Below are 21558 nucleotides of genomic sequence, written 5' to 3' on the forward strand. Positions count from 1 at the left end.
GATTATGGTTCCTCAACCACCCAAACAATGGCTCGCATGCCACCTATTGACTTCTAGAATGCAGTTGGCTTAAATGGTCCGTGAATCATTTCTGGTGTGTTCCCAGGGCACTGGCCCCTCATCATGGCAGTGTGATGTTGTTCTGCTCTCTGGCCCTCCTGGGTCTAAGAGCGTTGTGACTCTAGGAACACTGTGACTCCAAGAATACTGTGATTGCCACCATCATGTTGACTTTGGGAAGGGGACACTGCTATCAACTTTACTATTCTCTTCTGGGCCTGGGTTAGGCCTTTTCTTAGTTCTGCAAAGCATATCAGATTCCAAACTGTAATTTTCAGTAAGATTCTTTAGAAAGTTTGCATATGAAAAGAAGGAAGGACAATATACATAATGACCTGAAACTTTTTTTTCCTCCTTGGCTGTGCTGAGTCTAGGCTGAGCTCCAAGAGGGTCTCTGACTAAGCGCCTGGCCTTTTGATCTGTAGCAAGGATCTGCCTTACGGGCCATCTCCCTGCTAAAAGGTGCACTGAAGCGTAATGTTCTACTGAGTCCTGGGCCCACTCACGAGGCCTCTGAGAAAGGAGGAGAATTTCCCCACCCCAGACTCAGGCCCATCTTCTACTTCTTTTTTCCAGGTGTATCTTGCAAGGAATAGCTACTTGCTTCAGGGGAAACCCCAACCTAAAGCCAACCCCACAAAAGTACCCCATCATGGGGACCAGTGAGGGCTGAAATCCAGCTCATGCTCTACCAACTGAACCAAATCCTAGTTTCAGGAGGGAGGAAAAGAGGGCTTTTTATCATCCTTTTGCCCCCAGATGACGGTCACATGAGGACACAGTCACCCATTGTCAGCATGTTTCCCAAAGCTAGAGGTACTCAGTTTCATATAGCAGTATGGAGAGGTGGGCTGTGTATGCACATTAAGAGCAGATCTTTTTCCATTGGGCTCTCGAAATTCTTTTTTTTTTTTAAAGATTTTATTTATTTGACAGAGAGAGACACAGCGAGAGAGGGTACACAAGCAGGGGGAGTGGGAGAGGGAGAAACAGGCTTCCCGCGGAGCAGGGAGCCCGATACGGGGCTCGATCCCAGGACCCTGAGATCATGACCTGAGCTGAAGGCAGACGCTTAACGACTGAGCCACCCAGGCACCCCTGGGCTCTCGAAATTCTTGACCAATACTTTTCCCCAATCTCTTCTTCAATTCAAGGTGAAGAACAAGTCTGTGCCTATTTTCTGAGACTATTGGGTCTTTGCTTCTGATCGCCAATGAACAACTGCTTGAGCTGGAACAAGGGAGGAGGCTTCTTGGGAAGATACAGTTACATAAATGCTCAGATCCTGTTGACATGTCAGAGAAAAACATTTCTACCCAATAACCATGTTGGAAGGGCACCCCTCTGTTTCTTTGTTTAGCCATCTTTACACTGAGGTGAAGAGAATTTTACTTTTTGTCACCAGAGCAAATGGAAGATATGCTCAAAAACATTTAATCTTAGGATGCAGGACACTATGAAGCCTTGGAGTGGTCTTTCAGCTTCTCACTAACAAGACCTCAGTTTTTATTAGGATGTGCTGTTATATCATTATAACTCTTTAAACTTTGTTAGGTTCTAATTTCCAAAAATGCAAGAATGAAGTATTCTCTGTGTTTTGCTGTGCAAATGTTGTCAATGAGATGAATGGAATATTATGCAGCCATCAAAAGGAATGAGATCTTGCCACTTGCAACGACGTGGATGGAACTGGAGGGTGTTATGCTGAGTGAAATAAGTCAATCAGAGAAAGACATGTATCATATGACCTCACTGATATGAGGAATTCTTAATCTCAGGAACAAACTGAGGGTTGCTGGAGTGGTCGGGGGTGGGAGGGATGGGGTGGCTGGGTGATAGACATTGGGGAGGGTATGTGCTACGGTGAGCACTGTGAATTGTGTAAGACTGTTGAATCACAGATCTGTACTTCTGAAACAAATAATGCAACATATTTTAAGAAAAAAAAAAGAAAAAGAAGAAAATAGCAGGAGAGGAAGAATGAAGGGGAGTAAGTCAGAGGGGGAGAAGAACCAGGAGAGATGATGGACTCTGAAAAACAAACTGAGGTTTCTAGAGGGGAGGAGGGTAGGGGGATGGGTTAGCCTGGTGATGGGTATTAAAGAGGGCACATTCTGCATGGAGCACTGGGTGTTATGAACAAACAATGAATCATGGAACACTACACCAAAACAAATTATGTAATATATGGTGATTAACATAACAATAAAAAATTTAAAAAAAAAACCTCTGTGCTGTGTGATGGTGCATCCACTGAGAGAGGGGTATGCTTCGTACCACAGTACTCCCTCAAATGCAGTTCAGTTCTTGGCCCAGATGAAAAGTTCTGCGGCTTCTTTTTCCATACAATCAAAGAATGTAACCGTTTCTGCCCTCTTGTTCTTGAGCTCCGGCTGAAGCCCAGGGTGATGTAGCCAAGGAATGAAATCCACTGGCAGAACTGTGTGGGAAAACTTTCCCAGCATGGCTTCTTGCCTTGCTTCCTGATCTTGAACTCTGTGGCTTGTTGGCAGAACACAGTCATTTGAGTTGTGGGATGCCTGTGTGTCAGGGTTTGTCATTCCTCACCAGGAGGGATGGAAAGAAATGCTCTGTGTATCCCCTAACTCTGCTCCCAGGCTGAGGAATTCCCCGTGACCCCTGACCTTTGGGGGTTGCCTGGTCAGACCCGTGCTAACTCTGACATGAGACTTTGGAACAGGGCCTCTGGCTGGCAGGAGATTCCTCTCCTCACTATCAGTGCTTTGTGTTACAGGCTTATCACATGAGCGTTGTCCCGCTCCCCTTCTTTTTCATCTTTCTGCTTCCTTTTCAGTTATCTTGTGAGTTCCCAGCATGATGGATTGGAAGTGAGAGAGAGAACTGACGAATCTGTATTTCAAGAAGCAGGGTTATTTTCTTTCCTTTGCTCGGACTTTGAATTAGGGGCCTTCTCTGTGGACCAAGCACAGGTCAGAAGGAATGACCCCCGGCTTATGGGAGATGAGAGGAGGCCAGATGCTCTGTTTGTTACTGGGTTAATTACTTGGCTTATGTGTTCACACAAATGCAGCTGGAGATGTTCTTCCCTTCTCCTCTATATCTCTTCTCCAAAGGCTTTATTTTGAATCTCATTTCTTGTTTTCATTACAGAGGCTAAAGATGAGATGCGCAGAGTTTCCCACTTGATGTTCATATATTACCGTTCCTCTTCTTTTTTGATTGTGTATGAATCATAGGTCCAGGGAGCTTAACTATTAGCTTCAGAAAGCTCTAGTCCTTTCACAAATGTCTCCATTGACTAACAGATATTAATAAGAACTTTGAAAAATGAGAAAACAAGAGGCCTGGGTTTTAGGTTTTGTAACTGAAAAAAATGTTTTGCTTGGTTGTTGGAGATGATCTTTCAGTGTGACATAAGTGATTTATTTTTGACCAGACAACCTATGTCAGAGAGACATACAGCCAGATCTGTGGAGACTTGGCATATTTTTTGTATAGAGCAATCCCACTAAATTTGGGAGTCAGAGAAACTGGGCTCAAGTCCTAGCTCAGTACTTATTAACCCTGTGACATTAGTTGAGACCCTTTGCCTTTTTGGGTCTGTTATTTGAGTGGACTGGGTCCTTGCTACAAAATATGTGGCCCATGGACCATCGGCATGAGCATCACGTGGAAACTTGTTACTAATGCACCTTCTCAGATCCTACCCAATTTGCTGAATCAGAACCTACATTTTAACAAGCTTCCCAGGTAACTTTTGTGTGCATTACAATTTGACAGGCATCAGCCCACCGCACCCAGAGACACTAGTTCTGCTTGAGTTCACCCTTCCGCGTATTGCATCCTTGTGGCAAATTGTTGTCCCGATGTTCTAAGCCTCATGAAGCTTAGAAACAGTAGGGGGGATGCTGCTGTTCTAATCGATGTTGATGGATAGAAGGGGGAAGAGAAATCTTAGATAATGTGATTCAAAAAAAGATTTGTGGAAAACCCAAAAGACTCCACCCCAAAACTGCTAGAACTCATACAGGAATTCAATAAAGTGGCAAGATGTAAAATCAATGCACAGAAATCAGTGGCATTCCTATACACCGCCAACAAGACAGAAGAAAGAGAAATTAAGGAGTCGATCCCATTTACAATTGCACCCAAACCCATAAGATACCTAGGAATAAATCTAACCAAAGAGGCAAAGAATCTGTACTTAGAAAACTATAAAATACTCATGAAAGAAATTGAGGAAGACACAAAGAAATGGAAAAACGTCCCATGCTCATGCATTGGAAGAACAAATATTGTGAAGACGTCAATGCTACCTAGAGCAATCTACACATTCAGTGCAATCCCTATCAAAATACCATCCCCTTTTTTCAAAGAAATGGAACAAATAATCCTAAAATTTGTATGGAACCAGAAAAGACCCCGAATAGCCAGAGGAATGTTGAAAAAGAAAAGCAAAGCTGGCGGCATCACAATTCCGGACTTCCAGCTCTATTACAAAGCTGTCATCATCAAGACAGTATGGTACTGGCACAAAAACAGACACGTAGATCAATGGAACAGAATAGAGGGCCCAGAAATGGACCCTCAACTCTGTGGTCAACTAATCTCTGACAAAGCAGGAAAGAATGTCCAATGGAAAAAAGACAGTCTCTTCAACAAATGGTGTTGGGAAAATTGGACGGCCACATGCAGAAGAATGAAACTGGACCATTTCCTTACACCACACACAAAAATAGACGCAAAATGGTTGAAAGACCTAAATGTGAGACAGGAGTCCATCAGAGTCCTAAAGGAGAACACAGGCAGCAACCTCTTCGACCTCAGCTGCAGCAACTTCTTCCTAGAAACATCGCCAAAGGCAAGGGAAGCAAGAGCAAAAATGAACTATTGGGACTTCATCAAGATAAAAAGCTTTTGCACAGCAAAAGAAACAGTCCACAAAACCAAAAGACAACTGACAGAACGGGAGAAGATATTTGCAAATGACATATCAGATAAAGGGCTAGTATCCAAAATCTATAAAGAATTTATCAAACTCAACACCCAAAGAACAAATAATCCAATCAAGAAATGGGCAGAAGACATGAACAGACATTTTTCCAAAGAAGACATCCAAATGGCCAACAGACACATGAAAAAGTGCTCAACATCGCTCGGCCTCAGGGAAATCCAAATCAAAACCTCAATGAGATACCACCTCACACCAGTCAGAATGGCTAAAATTAACAAGTCAGGGAACGACAGATGTTGGTGGGGATGCGGAGAAAGGGGAACCCTCCTACACTGTTGGTGGGAATGCAAGCTGGTGCAACCACTCTGGAAAACAGTATGGAGGTTCCTTAAAAAGTTGAAAATAGAGCTACTGTATGACCTGCACTACTGGGTATTTACCCCAAAGATACAAATGTAGTGATCCGAAGGGGTACGTGCAGCCTGATGTTTATAGCAGCAATGTCCACAATAACCAAACTATGAAAAGATCCTAGATGTCCATTGACAGATGAATGGATAAGAAGATGTAGTATATATATATATATATATATATATATATATATATATATATATATATACATACACACACAATGGAATATTATGCAGCCACCAAAAGGAATGAAACCTTGCCATTTGCAACGATGTGGATGGAACTGGAGGGTATTATGCTGAGCGAAACAAGTCAATCAGAGAAAGACATGTATCAAAGGACCTCACTGATATGAAGAATTCTTAATCTCAGGAAACAAACTGAGGGTGGCTGGAGTGGTGGGGGGTGGGAGGGATGGGGTGGCTGGGTGATAGACATTGGGGAGGGTATGTGCTATGGTGAGCGCTGTGAATTGTGCAAGACTGTTGAATCACAGACCTGTACCTCTGAAACAAATAATACATTATATGTTAAAAAAAAGAAGAAGAAGAAGATAGTAGGAAGGGAAAAATGAAGGGGGGGGGAAATCGGAGGGGGAGACAAACCATGAGAGACTATGGACTCTGAGAAACAAACGGAGGGTTCTAGAGGGGAGGGGGTTGGGGGGATGGGTTAGCCTGGTGATGGGTATCAAAGAGGGCATGTATTGAATGGAGCACTGGGTGTTATATGCAAACAATGAATCATGGAACATTACATCAAAAACTAATGATGTAATGTATGGTGATTAACAGAACATAATAAAATAAAAAAAGAAAAAAAAAAAAGAAGACCGAAAATGCACTTGAGGGCTTGGGAGCCAAATAAGACGGGTTATGGTGGCCAGATGTGCTCTCTGTCATCCTTTGTTGCTCTTTTGTCCTCCACGGAGTTTTGTTATGTTAGAACCCTTGGCCTTGGCATGGACAGCTCTTGCCAGGACAACTTCCCATTGTTCTCAAGTTCTTTAATCTCACCTCTGGTGAGTATGCTAAGCAATAATCTTTTGTTTTGGTGTCTTCATCTAAGCTGTTGAGAACAGATAGGCTTTCCTGGTCCTCCCAAGACTAGGACAGACCATAGCAACTGATACTGTTTAGAACTGCATTCCCACTCCCAGGGGGATGGAGCCTTGCTGGTGCTAAATTCGGGTCAACAACAAGGAAACCTTGATGTTTATAAATATTCCCTGAAGAGATTGTAAGTGTGGAGTTTTCCAGGATGTTTAGGAAAGTCTAGGAATAAAAGGGCAAAGCAAGAATGAGGCTTTCCTCTCAGTTCTGGGAGGACACTACCCTTGCAGAGAGGGCCATTTACAACAGTGCACCCCATAGACAACAGGACAGGAGACACGGCCTCTGCTTCCGGGCCAGTCCACCTTACGTCCACAAAGTTCTGTATCCTTGACTAAATACATGAGGATTTTAGAGAAGATGTGCCCCACAAACCATTTGGTAACACCATGATTGTCCTGTTTGCCTTCTTCATTGATTATACTTGGTTATTTGCTTTTAAGGCTTTTCTGATAATCAAACACTGAAAATCTTCCTCTAAACAAACACATTTAAAAAAATCAGATCTGAGATTTCCCAGTGGTGTATGTTGTTGGATTTGCTGATTTTTCTCCTTGAGATATTTCAGGCATTCATTTAAACAGAGTGATTTTGGGGGGGGCCTCGGTGGCTCAGTCGATTCAGCGTCCCACTCTTGATTTTGGCTCAGGTCATGATCTCAGGGTTGTGAGATCAAGCCCTGCTTCGGGCTCCACACTGGGCATGGAGCCTCCTTGGGATTTTCTCTCTCTCTCTCTCTGCCCCCTGCCCCTGCTCTCTCTCTCTCTCAAAATTAAAATACAATACTATTCAATACAATACAATAAAACAAAACAGAGTGACTTTCATACCCCAGTGCATCCTATACCAGACCCACTACTCTAACTCATCAGCCTCATTGCCACTTACACATTCCTTCAGGGTTTAGCAGTGAAATTGGAGGTGAGGGCAATAAGTTATTCTGAGAAACAGATTTGTCACAATGATACGATTTCATACTAGATGGTCCCATTGGGTGTCATTGATTCCCCTCGTCACCAATCCACCCCTCCCCTCACCACCACCACCCTGTTGACATATTTTTCTCTGGGAATTTTTTTCCTCACTTGATTTCTGCTTTGGCCCTAAGGAATGAGTCACACAATTTAAAAATACACAACTTCCACACTCTCTGACTGGGTCATCAGATATCACATCTTTCTTCCAAGCAGGCTTCCTTTCTTCTTGCAAGTTTTTTGTTTTGTTTTGTTTTTTCCTTTTTCTTTATGTTTGCAACTGAATTTTTCTCTTTCTGATTCTCCAACATTCTCACCTTATCTCTGATGACTAATCCTCCCTCCCTTTGCTGGTTGTGGGTTTTCTGGGCTTTCTCTTTGGCTTTCCTTCCTTTTTCTTACTCTTGCTGTGTTTTAGTTATTTTTAATATCTTTTATTTTTTAGCAGATCTGCAGCAGGAACAAATGAAGTTGAGCAGTTAGCTCAAAGGAGGCTTATATAACTTACAAGTTATTTAACTTACAAAACAGGTCTATTTAACATAATTTTATATGTTGTATATTTTATAATACATATTTTATATGTTATATATTACTTATAAATTAAGTAATTTACATAGGTTATATATAATAGTATATATTAACTAAATTAAATTAATTACATTAAATTATATCTCTTATATATCATTTATTAAGTTATATTTCTTTTTTTTTTTGAGAGAGAGAAAGTGCACACTAGAGCAAGCCAGGGGGGTGTGCAGAATGAGAAGGAAGAGAGAATCTTAAACAGGCTCCATGCCCAGAGTGGAGCCTGATGCGGGGCTCAATCTCATGACCCTGAGATCGTGACCCAAGCCATAATGGAGAGTCAGATGCTTAACCAACTGGGCCACCCAGGCGCCCGAATATCTTATCTTGGATCGCCTGGCTGGCTCAGTTGGAATAGCATGCAACTCTTTATCGTGGGGTCATGAGTTTGAGCCCCACATTAGGTGTAGAGATTACTTAAAAATAAATAAATACATAAACTTAAAAAAATTTCTTATCTCCTTTCCAATCTCTGTGTAGCTTGATAGAGAAAGAACAGTGGAAATAGGCTGTTCACAGCAGAGCTTCCAGATAAAATAGAATTTATTGGAGGTAGAGGAGCAGACTGTGTGTTTGTGTGTGTGTGTGTGTGTGTGTGTGTGTGTGTGTGTGTGTGTGTTGTGGGAGGAGGGAGCTAGCTAATACAGAATAAGTCCACAGAAAGAGGTTTTTATCTGAAGCTATGTTGCAGGAGAAATGACTGAAATCACAGTTACAGTTAAATGTGTAAAAACATCCTTGACCCTCATTCATTTGAAATTGCATTGGACCAGAGGGCACATCTGAGCTTGGATGATGGACGGGAGGCAACCCTGCAGTTTCCGTTCTGAGTATTCTTTTCTTTTTGGAAGGTTGTGATGGCAGTAGCCATGGCAAGTGACCAGGAAAGGATTTGAGATCCACTGATAAATGCTTTATATCCTTTCCCTGGAAAGGATTTGCTCATTTACTAGTTAATTCTATTTACATTAAACTGTTTTAATAGAGAGATACAAGTTTGATAAGCAGGCTTTTCTTCCTTTTTATTCTAATTTCTAGGCCAGTCCGCTGAGATGAAGGCTTTTCTGCCTTAATCACTGCAGAATAACTAGAAGATTCAGTCCTCTAGAAAAATGGCTTTTCCAATTTTTTTTAAGATTTATTTATTTATTTTGAGATACTGAGAATGAGAGAGAGAGAGAGAGAGCACATGAGAGAGGGGAGGGTCAGAGGGAGAAGCAGACTCCTTGCCAAGCAGGGAGCCCGATGCGGGACTTGATCCCAGGACTCCAGGATCATGACCTGAGCTGAAGGCAGTAGCCCAACCGACTGAGCCACCCAGGCGCCCTTTTCCAGTGTTTAAGTAAATAATTTTATTCACATTTATTTGCAGTACCCTAGAATTAGCATATACTATATTATTCATCATTTAGTCTTTTGGACAAAATAAGTTAACATTTTCAATTACTTCTTTTTTCTTAAACACATTTTTCTACCTTAAGCTTGAGCATTTAGTTTTCACTCTCTTTCTGCCCATCTTCACCTTTTATTACTGATCCAGGGGAAGAAAAAATAATCTAGAACGCAAATCACCACAGGAGAGGACTCCAGATTTTCCTCGCCACTTACAATTTTTTTTTTGAAGCAGGTAATACATTCCTGTGCTGCAACAAAAAGGGGGCGCCTGGGTGGCTCAGTCGTTGTGTCTGCCTTCGGCTCAGGTCATGATCCCAGGGTCCTGGGATCGAGGCCCGCATCGGGCTCCCTGCTTGGCGGGAAGCCCGCTTCTCCCTCTCCCACTCCCCCTGCTTGTGTTCCCTCTCTCGCTGTGTCTCTCTGTCAAATAAATGAATAAAAAATCTTTAAAAAAAAATAAAAAATACAAAAAGGTTTATGATGCAACTTGGTCACCTACCTCGGCCTCCCAGAGACTCCCAAGTCACCTTCTCAGAACAACTGATCTGCCTAGCCTTTAAGAGGTATTATTCTAGACTATTTTTGTGTGTGGTAAAATACACATAACAGAAACTAACCATTTTCAGGTGTGAAGTCCAGCGGCATTGAGTACATTTGCATTCTTGTGCAACCATTACCCCCGTCCATCCCCAGAACTTTTTCAGCTTCCCAAATCCTGTGCCCATTAAACAATAACTCCCCATTCGCTCTTCCCTGCAGCTCCTGGCGACCCCCATTTTACGCTATGTCTCCATAAATGTGACTACTCTAGGTACCTCAGAGAAATGGAATCGTACATATTTGCTCTTTTGTGACTGGCTTCTTTCAATTAGTGTAATATCTTCAGGGCTCAACCGTGTTGTAGCATGTGCTTTTTTTCACCCCTCAGGTTTTACTGAAGTATACTTGGTATGCAAAAAAAAAACTGCGCATCATTAACGTATCCAGTTTGGTGCATTTGGAGATATGTATATACTCATGTTACCGTTACCACAATCCAGGTAATAAACATAGCCGTCACCTGCAAAAGTTTCCCTGTGTCTCTTTTTCTTTCTTTCTTTTCCTTATCTTTTTCTGTGGTAAGAACACTTGACATGAGCTTCCCCCTCCAACATTTTTTCAGTATGCAACACCTCATCGTTAAATACAGTTAATTCCCCATATCCATCTCCCCCACCCTCTGATAACCACCACTCTACTGTCCACTTCACACCTTTGACTATTTTAGATGCTTCTTGTAAGAGGAATCATGCAACATTCTTTCTGTGACAGAATTATGTCACCGAGCATAATGTCTTCCAGCCCCATCCTTGTTGTCACAAATGGTAGAATTTTCTCCTTTTTTAAGGCTGTGTAATATTCTATGGTATACCTTATTTTCTTTATCCATTCATCTATTGATGGATGTTGGATTATTTCTATCTTTTAGCTTTTGTGAATAATGTTGCAGTGGACATGGGAGTGCAGATAGCTCTTTGAGATTCTGATTTCAATTCTTTTAGGTGTATACCCAGAAGTGGGATTGCTGGATGATACGGTAGTTCTATTCTTTTTTTTTTTTAAGATTTTATTTATATATTTGGCAGAGAGAGAGAAAGCACAAGCAGGGGGAGTAGCAGGCAGAGGGAGGGAGAAGCAGGCTCCCAGCTGAGCAGGGAGCCCCATGCGGGGCCCATCCCAGGACCCCGGGATCATGACCCGAGCTGAAGGCAGATGCTTAACTAAGTGAGCCACCCAGGAACCCCATGGTAGTTTTATTCTTAATTTTTTTTAGGAACTTTCATATTGTTTTCCAATAGCTGCATTATTTTATATTCCCTCTAACAGGGTATGAGGGTTCCAATTTATTTACATCCTCCCCAACGATTCTTAGCTTTTACTTTTTTAAATCACAGCTATCTTAACAGGTATGATGGGATAGCTCATTGTGGTTTTGATTTGCATTTCCTTGATGACTAATGATGTTGAGCATCTTTTCATTGACCTGTTGGCCGTTTGTATTCTTCCTTTTTGAGGCTGAATAATAGAGATTATTCATAATCTAGATAATAGATTATTATTATATGTAATAATATAGATGATTATATATAGATAATCTCTTTCTAATTAATTATTCAGTCTTAAATTGGAAGGAAATTTTTAGTGTAGACTTTAAAAATTTCAGTGTCTCTGTGGAGAACAGATGTTATGAATGTCAATTAGAATTCCCAGACCAGAGCTGTAGCCTGGTGGCACAGTAGGACTAAGCTCGGAGCCCGAAGATCTGCATTCCAAGGTATCCTGTGACTGCCTTCATTCAGGGAGTTGGTTTTGACTGCTAGGTGCAGTAAATGACTCCCCATAGGTCCTCCGTGCGTTTTGTTAATGTCCACCTTGGTAATAGTCCACCGCAAGCGCTTACGTGGAGAGGTGAAATCCCAGCATCTGACTGCTACCATTAATAAGTGTCCACAATATCAGAATGCTGTCATTGTGCCCCACTGTTGGGATTAGCTATTAGATAGCTAACTGCAAACATATAACTGGGGTGTTGGCAAGCAGTATGAGTGCTATGGGATCATATAAAAGAAGGACCCAGTGGTGTCTGGGATTTGGGAGGCTTTTGTGAGAAGATAATTTTTGATCTCAGCTTGGAGGACAAGCGGGAGAAAAGACTGGAAGAGAACATTTCTGGAACACGTGTATGTGTGTCTTGCCCTGGAGCAAGAAGGAGCAAAGGGATCCTCTTGGAGGAACTGCAAGAAGGTGGTGTGGCCAGAGGGCAGAGAGCAAGTTAGTCTTTTTCCTCTTCCTAATTAATAAATAGTTAGGGGGAAGACTTTGAAACTATGTGAGCATTCTCTTCCTCACAGACTTTCAATTTACTCATTCTCTTATTTATATTAATACGTCTATACTAACACATTATTATTTAGTGTGATATGTCATTATTTATTGTAATATTACGATGCTCAATGGTCTCAGTTTGGCCAGTGGGAGCCCTTCAATCTGGTTTCTGTGTCCTTCGGACTCGTCTCATCATTGTTTGAGCACTCTGTTGTTTTCTGGTACAATAAGATATTCTAAGTTCACCTTGTATTTTCCCAGCCCTAGAATCAGTCATTTCTTCAGGGAACTCTCCCTCCACCACGACCCCCCCCTCTCCCAGAAGAGTGGTATTTAAGCAAAGATCTGGGCACTAGATGTGCTCACTGTTATTGGGTGTTGCTGTTCCAGGCCTCTCAATGGAATGTGTATACATGCATAGATACACATAAATCAAAACACACAAGTACACCTACAGTTATTAGTCTAGGTATCTATCTAGGAAATCATAAATTTACAGCAATACCTTCAATTCCAGACCAATACCACAGGATTCGTTCTAATTTTCTCTCTTTCCAAATTTGTAAAAATATCTTTTCTGACAATGACAAAACTGGTTCCTGTTATTCTTAGCATATTTTCTCCTTGAATCACACACCTGTCTGTGCCCTGTGCCCCATTGCTGTCATTGCTATGACCAGCTCTTCTCTTGCATGGATGCCCTTCTCACCTCAGATGGGCTTCCTGTTCCATGCTGGCTCCCCCGAGAAGCCTGCTGTCCTCATCTCGCTTAGATTCTGGCCCTCATGCCAGGCCATGGGACTGTGATTCTCTAGCTAGGCTGTTGCCCTGTGGGGTTGTCAGAGCTCAGAAACTAGTACTGAAACCCAGCATTGCTATTGCCTGGTTTGCGTTCTGGGTTCTGTTCTCCTGCATCACACATTCCCCTCCACGGAGATCTTTTCACTCTACTCGGGCACTGATGTGCTGCTCTGCTCCACCTCAGTGATCCGTGAACCCCGACATCCCTATTCCAACCCCATACAGATGCCTTCTGCATTCTGACCTACTTAAGGGCTTTAGAACTGAATTGTCCAGGCAGAGAAGAGAGCAGGGAGGGGAAGGGCACCTTGTCTGTAATTTGACCCTGTGTGTCTAAATGCCCATCACTAAATGCCCTTCCAGTTCAGGTGTTCTGTGATTCCATCCAGGTTGATGACAGATTCTCAGTCCTGCCTCGGTGGTTCTCCTGTGCCCGCCGCATCTGGCTCTGCCTTTGGTAGCCGTCCTTGGCTTTTGCTTCCGGCTGTTGTGTTCACACCTGCTACCCTGGCTCTGGATGTAAAGCCCGTTTTGCTGGTGTCCCGGAGTCTTCTGTTCTTGTCTGAGTTATCTGCAGGGCCTCTGCCCTAGCCATCAGATGGCTTAGCTGGAGAAGCTGCCCCAGTGGTTGGCACCATGCCTGCTTCCTATTTCCCTGTGTTTTTCCAGCTGCCTGTGAAGTTTTCTCAATAGTTCTTTGTGGAACATTGTAGATACTAAGTCAACTTTATGCTAGTTTCAGTGTGAAAAGGTCTGTTTAAGAGTTCAGTGTGGACGAGTCCTGTTTTGAATTCCTTCTGCTCAAAAAAGCTTTTATGAGACTGTGACTTATACTTTTGTTAACCCTCCCTTTGTGGGTAGGGGCAACTCTGTAAGTTTATTTATAGTGAAGTCAGCCCCCAAGTCCATGCTGTTTTACCATTGATTCAGCTGTATAATTTGAAATCCATTTCTAAGTAAAGCATCTTTTAAATTCATGTAAGCACTGGAAAGAAAAAAATGCAGATCAGTAGTAAAGGGAGCAGAGACACGATTGAAAAGGCACCAGGAGAACACATTTCATTTTTGTACATAGGATTACCAAGTATTTTCTCTCTCTTGTGAGTCATAGATGAACATTTCCAATTACCTGTTGGGCTTATATATGGAGATGTCCCAACAAAGTAAAATCATAATCTTTGTTCTGGAGACTGAGAAGGCACTACTAAGACATCATTAAGGAGACAAAGCTGAGTCTTACCTGACGCATGAGTGTTGTTAATACCACTCATTCACGTATCTCAGTGTTCAAGATCATGGACTCAGAAAGAGGGTGGTATGAGAGGAAAACAGGTGTCAGGGTCTGCAGTATCCTGGCGAACATGATGAACAGTGGTGCGGGGTGGGCAGAAACCACGATGTATTACATGGAAGAGTGCAGAGAAAGAAGTGAAGTTCAAAATGTGGTCATTTCTTTTTGAAGGAAAGAAAATTACAGGTCAATGAATAAGGAGAAACACAAGATTATGTATGAGCTGACTTTTTCTTTTTGGAAGTTGGGAGAGACTTGAGAAGAGCCATGGGGAACCAGAAGTTAACCCTATAGAGAGAGGACAGTGGTTCAACCAAGGACCCTGAGGCAGTAAGAATGTCCAAGACCCAGAGCACAGTGAGAAGACTTTGCCATGGTTAGGGTTTTTATTTTGAAAGGTGTGACTTAAATAAAGATTTGTTGAGGGTGTCTGTACTTCTGTACCTATTCTAGTAGAGAGAAGGCAAGGCCACCGCGTTCAGTGTAAGCCCCGGGGTGTGCTCAGATGCAGGGTTCTGATATGGATCAGGGGTGTCCCATGTGGACCCGGAGCCTCGGGCATGAACCCCAGGGTGTACTCCATGAGTCTGGGGTGTTCGGCATGGATCCCAGAGCATCTGTCCTGGTTCCTGGGCTTCTGGCGTGGCTCCAGGGTGTCTGGTGTGGATCCGGGGGGTCTGGTGTGGTCCTAGGATGTCTGGGATAGCTCTCGGGCATCCGATATGGATCAGGGGCATCCAGCGTGGATTGAGGATTCTGCGGCGATCAGCATTGATGGGGGTGTACCTGACGTGGACTCCGGAGCATCCGGCGTGGATCCGGGACATGTGACGTGGTTGGGGGCGTCTGGCGTGGATATGGGGCTTGGGCCAACGCAGGTCCCTGATGCACAAGCCGCGCAGCACGGTGTTGGAGACCCCATTCCTGGAAGTTAAATCGGATGTCGCTCCTGCCCACCGCAGCCCCCCGCGCCGCTCTGCCCGGTCTGTCCCGGAGACTGCGTCATCTTCGCTCGCGGCTGCTGCTTTCCTGAAGACCGTGTGGAGGAAGACATCCCTCTCCGGCTGCTCCTTCAGGGACACCCTCTTAGGCATGCACTCTAGCTGCTGCTCCTGGCTGCGCCAAGCAGGTGGCTGCACCCTTTTCTCCCCAGCGGGGAAACACGTGTCCCCCTGGGGGCTGTCGCCAGCCCTGGCCACGGCCTCTGCCCACCGCCTCTCCTCCGCTAGGATCCCCAGGGCAGTGGACTGCTTGGGCTGGTGGGTGAGCGGACCGTGGGTGGGCAGCTTTGGAAAGCGTTAAAGCCCGTATTGTTCAGCTCCAGCCTGTGGACATGCCGTCGGTGGGTGTGCGCTCCCTGCTGCAGGTTGGGCTGTAGGGCAGCGTGGTGCCCACGAGGCTGGCCGCTGCTGCTTCTCATCGGCTCTAGACAGCTGCGTGCTCACGGGGCGAGGCTTGGGCGCCGGCATGTTCAACAGCGGGCAGACAGTTTTCAGACTAAGGGCTTAGGGCGCAACCTGGCTGTGGGGCTGGATCCCTTGTGCTGATACAAGGAGGGTGGAAGCGAAGCGGTCGGAGATGCAGAGAAGCCTGAGGCTGGGGAACAGGAGGTGAAGGTAGCTTTAGCATTGTCTGGAGCCTCGGAACCCTGGCCAGAACTGGTAAGGGCTGGGGATAGCATCCCCTGGCTGGGTAGTCTGGAGTTCAGGGTGAAAATCCAGTGCTAGTGTATGAGCCAAGAGACTGTGCTGAAGGTCAGCCATGAAGACCAGGTGATCATGACAGGACTGGTCATGGAGGCAGCTCAGCTTAGCAGACATGGAAGGTTCTAGCCTCATGAACCTCTGCATTAGACCATGGTAGACTGGTAGCGGGGAGCCTGAAGCTAAAACACTGGCTAGATCAGAAACCGAGCAGAGGCTGAGTCTGCAGGCTGAAGATCATTCCTACCCCTGCTGGTTGGCCTTGGGAGCCCAGGGTCTCAAGTGATGGAGGGCCAAGGCTGCTGCACTCTTGGGACCTTGGAAGAGAGCCAGTACTAAATTGAACTTTCATCTTTGTGTGCCAGGCATTATAATAGGTGCTTTACTTTTTAATTTCATTTAACCTTCAACCCAGTTCTATGAGGTGGTCCTGTTATGATCTCCACTCTTCAGAAGAAGAAACTGAGGCACAGAGAAGTTAGGTAAGTTGCTCAAGTTTCTGCATCTGGTAAATGATGGGAACCTGCCATCCAGGGCGGTTGAACTGAGGAGCTGAAATAGCATCTCAGATTAATTTCAGAGTTGGGCCATTCTGAGACCAGTTGTTTTTCGGTCAGAAGAGGAAGTTAAGATGACTATGCTATCATTTCCAAGTGTTTAGTCAACTGTCTAGCCTCGGGGCACATTTTCTTTTAGGAAATGACCAACCTCATCCTGTGGTGAGCTCTTCCTTCTGTCTTTTTCCCTCCTACACTCTGTCTCTTCATCTCCTCCCTAATCCCTTTCTCCCTCTCCCTCTTTCCCACGCTCACTCTTTCTGGGTCTCACCTCCCCCCTGTTACTTCCGTTTCTCTAATACTTATGTCCTACAATTCTCTTCGTCTGCATCTAGCTTCCCATATCTTTTCTCACCTTTTCCTCTAATACTGTCATTTTCTACTTTTAATTTTTTCTTTTTTATACTTTGACTCCAATGAGTTCAGCTGTTGGGATCTAAGAAACTGCAATTGACATGGTTCTTGTGATGGAACATCTTTGGTTCTTTAAACTTGAAAGATGACCCTCTTGCTTCATATTTTCTCAATTTGTATGGTCCTTGCTCATCCTGGAAGTCTAGACACCCATGTAAGTCCCCTTGAGGCGTTGGGGGAGTTTCTCTGTAAGCTTTTCTGTGGCAGTGTTGTGGATTTCAGTGCAGTGTGGTTCCTTATGACAGTTCTTACTTTAAAAAAATGGGAGAGATGTTAAGCCTAACCACAAATACTGATCTAATTTTATTGTGACATTTTAATGTTCTTAGTAAGTGATACTTTTCATAATGTATTCATATTGTTTACAACTTTAACATTTTTTAAAGTAGGCTCCACGCCCAGTGTGGAGCCCAACACGGGGCATGAACTCACAACCCTGAGATCAAGACCTGAGCTGAGATCAGGAGTGGGATGCTTAACTGACTGAGCCACTCAGGTACTCCACAACTTTTAAGTATCTTAAAAGTTAAGTTTTCTGAAAAGCAGGCCCTCCTCAGTAGGAAATCTCTTTCCCTGGTAAAAAGTTACAAGTGAGGTTTCTTTCAATAATAAATTCTCAGCAGTGTTCTGATTTTAGGAAGTGTTTACTGAGTAATGCTGTTATTGAATCCAGATATTCATTGCCATTGACCTGTCTCCTTGGTTGCATTATTCTATTCCACACATTCTTTTAAACTTCCTTTCACAGAATAATCCTACCCTCTGAGAAGTACCAAGCAGGAAGGCCACAACAGATGCTGGGGAAGAGCTTTGCCTCAGCCCAGGCATCCCGTTCAGCTGGAAACAAAGGCATTCCCTGCCCTACAGGGTCAGATTCCTACAAGAAATGGATGCTTTTCAAGAATTTCCTGGTGGACCCAGTTGGTGCATCGTCAGAGGAATTTGTTTGTTCATGTGGGTGTAGTGAGCAGACCTCTCATGATGATTTCCTTACAATACATGTTTGTCTTAGTGCTGGGACGTGTGCCTGCCCCTCGTCCTGCCCACCACCAGATCTAGGTCCATCCATAGTCCTGTTGGTTCTGCCTCCAAAGTATAGTTCAGTCCTCTTTTCTCCATGTCCACTCTCCCACTCTGGTCCAGGCCCCCCATGTCTTATGTGGTCTCAGTGCTCTTTATCTTGCTGCTGTAGGATTCATTTTACACAGAACAGCCTGAGTCACCTTTTAAGAACATAAGTCTTGTCTGGCACACTGAAGCCCGTCCAATGGTTGGTTAACCATTGTTCGTAGGCTAAAACCCAGACTGCTGTAGAGACCGGGTATGACTCTCTCTGCAGGCTCTGGTCTACCCAGTCCATCTGCTGGTCCTCAAGCCTCAGCTACCCTGGTCTGCTTTGGATGTTTTTGGATGCCTCAAGCTCTTTCCCGCCTGTGCAAATGCTGCTATCTTTGGCTAGAACATTCTTTACCGGCATCTGGTTCCTTCTGGTCCTTCGGTTCTTTGCTTACTTATTACGTCCTCTGAGAGTCAGCTGAGCTCTCCTAGTCAGTGTCTGCCCCACTTTATCATCTTCCATTCCATTTCCCCATTTTTCTCCCCACCAGTACTTTAATTTGCACTTCTTCACTGCCTTAAACCCACATTGTCTGCCTCCCCTAGAACGGAAGTTCATCTAACGGCAGAGGATCCTTTGTCTCATTCACTCTTACTGTTTGTTATAGCCTTAATATCTAGTGACTATGAAATAAAGATTGTTGCATGGAGTTGTTTGTAGCCTCCTGGGTTGTCCAGCTGCCTATCCTCTCCTACCCAGAAATGTAATGTGCCACTCCTGTCTGGGTATTTGCATATGGAAGGAAGATTTTTGGAGAAGGCTCGTGCTAACACAGGAAGTGAGTCACCCATCGAGAATGTCAGGGTTTAGGGGAGGGACGATTTCTAGGACTGCTTTCAAGCCATTCCAAATTGTCACCACCTGCTCCTCTAGCTGGAGGAGTCCCCCTTGTGGCTGGTGAACACCCTTCTCCCCTGACCCAACTAGACCACAACGGGCATGGCTGCACAGTTTCAGGATTCTGCACTCACATTCCTTCGGCTTTCCCTTTTGGGTGAGTGCTTTGTGATAATGTAATGTACTGAGCGTGTAGATCTCCAGAAAACATAAACAAAACCAGGAATCTTTATAGTGGTACTGAGCTTCTGCAGCACACGTGTCTCATTTGGGTCCCTGCGTAAACTACTGAGCTAGACAGGTAATGCGGGGATGGTACCCTCAATTTGCTTATAAGTGCTTTCAGGCCGGGGGACTGATGATCCTGCTTATTTTGATAATCCTGATAATCTTAATCCTGCTCTGTATTTTCCAATCCTGAGAATGTCTCATATGTCTCATTGCTTTAAGGCCCGTTATCACAACTCTGAAATGGGGATCATCGTTCCAGTTTTGCAAAGTTAGTGTAAGGACTGAGGGTAATGCTTGACCCGGACTTACCTGGCAATGGTGGTTCTCTGTGAGTGAAGCTAATTTCGGGGGCAGGCTGTGTGGTCTTCTTTCCTTACTTGGTGAATCCTGACGGTGGACCCCGCTGGCGATATGGTAGCCATAGCCCTGCCTTAGTGGAGTTTCCGGTGCTGAGTGCTTGGGAATGGGGGCTCGGGAGATGGGCTTGGGCTCCAGTCCTGGCTCAGCCACTTACTCACTGTGCAGCCTTGGCCAAGTAACTTCTCTGAGTCTTAGCTTCCTCATTTGTGAGAAACAGAATAGACTTCAGAGGTTGTCCTGAGAATTAAAGGGATAGCATTTGAAAAGTGCTTAGCACCACTCACGGGTTACAGAGAGTGCTGAAGAGATAGTGCCGGATCCTTGCCTTCCATTGCTAGTGCTCTGTCAGGTATTGTCACGGGGCAGGTGATTTCTCTGCTTTTTTCTTGCCCCCCCTTCCTCCGAGGTACCACTTGGGACTTAACTGTTCCCAAGGATGTGAGGGGAGTTGGAATCACCAGTCTTCCCATGATCAGTGAGTATCACAAGCCTTTGACTTGTGACCTAAATATGTATTTTCAAGCAAGCATTTGGAAGAAGCATTCTTGGTCAAAAGCAGCCTGTGTGTATGCACGGTTGGAACACAGTGTCATAATCCTCCAGAGCACTGGTGACATCTGTCCTAAATTCCTGTCTGCCCAGGGAACTCGGGTGAAATCTGTGTGTGTGAGGGGGTGGTTGACAGGGGTCCATCTGACTTTGGCAGATGGGCTTGGCCTTCTGACTCCTCCAGTGGGGCTTTTATGGAGAAGGGCAGGGCCCTGGCCCCTGGAACATAAACCCAAAGTTTATAGACGGTCAAGGGGTTCTGGAATGAGGAGTAAGTCCCTCACTGACACATACCTGACAATTAGCTCGTTGTGAAGCATGCAGCTTTGCAGGCAGCCTTTCTGTGTTTCTTAAGAATGCTAAGAACTTGCTTTTTAAAAATAACCTTTATTATTTTTTCTAAATATAAAAGTAACATATCTTATTGTCGAATATTTGAAACATTCATAAAAATTACAAAGAGAAAAATGAAATTCACCCCTCATCTTACCACTTATATTGAGCTGAAGTCCAGTGAAGCCAATTTGTGTAGCAGCTTACAAAGTACTTACAAAGTACGTACTGCTGCTCAGTGGCCTGAGGCACACTTGGAACTTAATGGGACAAAGTTTCTGTGAACAGAAATTTTATTTTCTCTTCTCCCCATCACACCCCCATCTAGTTATTCATCTTCATCATCTCATGCTAACTTCTGTGTGCTTTTACAAAATTATGGGGGCAGTGACTCACATCTTTTACTTTTATTCATAGCTGTTGTGTTCCTGAAAGGTCTAAGGTTAGAGAGAAGTCAGTGTGTTCCTGGAATCTGTGCTCGTAAGAGGGCTCTATTTACAACAGCCAAACTATGGCATGGCCCAGGTGTCCATTGAATGATGAATGGGTATAGAAGATGTGGTGTATATACACAATGGAATATTACTCAGCCATCAAGAAGAATGAAATCATGCCATTTACAGTGATGTGGATGGAGCTAGACAGTATTATGCTAAGTGAAATAAGTCAGAGAAAGACAAATGCCATATGATTTCACTCATATGTGGAATTTAGGAAACAAAACAAATGAGCAAAGAAAAAGAGAGAGAGACAAACCAAGGAACAGACTCTTAACTGTAGGGAAGAAACTGATGGTTACAGAGGGTAGGTGGGGGGGTATGGGGGAAATAGGTGATGGGGGTTAAAGAGTACACTTATCAGGATGAGAAAAAATAAAATGAAAAAAATTATTAGTGAAAAAAAATAAGAGGACTCTATTGACTGAATTTTAAAAAAAGGAAGAAGAAAAGGTGCACCAAAAGATGGAGAAATAACAAGTGACCTTTTTCTTCTCACTTTTTAAAAGATTGAGATACAGCTTACA

At 44.0% G+C, this 21558-nt stretch overlaps 2 protein-coding genes across 8 annotated transcripts in view; one reads left to right on the forward strand and one right to left on the reverse strand.

The window, feature by feature from the left end:
* ADAMTS12 (ADAM metallopeptidase with thrombospondin type 1 motif 12) overlaps positions 1-21558 on the forward strand; it is a 298365-nt gene that overhangs the window by 15263 nt on the left and 261544 nt on the right. The gene's annotated exons all lie outside the window — the stretch shown is intronic.
* LOC113929008 lies at positions 14822-19909 on the reverse strand. Of its 3 annotated transcripts, none has more exons than XM_027605499.2 (2): positions 19602-19909; positions 14822-16029 (listed from the first exon to the last, which is right to left on the reverse strand). In XM_027605499.2, the coding sequence occupies exon 2, from the start codon at positions 15525-15527 to the stop codon at positions 14883-14885; it is 645 nt and encodes a 214-aa protein (XP_027461300.1). In that variant the 5' UTR covers positions 15528-16029; positions 19602-19909; the 3' UTR covers positions 14822-14882. The 3 variants fall into 3 exon arrangements, with proteins under 3 accessions (XP_027461300.1, XP_027461299.1, XP_027461298.1); XM_027605498.2 differs by having other exon boundaries at positions 14822-17354; XM_027605497.2 differs by having other exon boundaries at positions 14822-17358.

The sequence above is a fragment of the Zalophus californianus genome, chromosome 5 (assembly GCF_009762305.2).
Source record: "Zalophus californianus isolate mZalCal1 chromosome 5, mZalCal1.pri.v2, whole genome shotgun sequence".
In the NCBI taxonomy this organism is placed as follows: Eukaryota; Metazoa; Chordata; class Mammalia; order Carnivora; family Otariidae; genus Zalophus; species Zalophus californianus.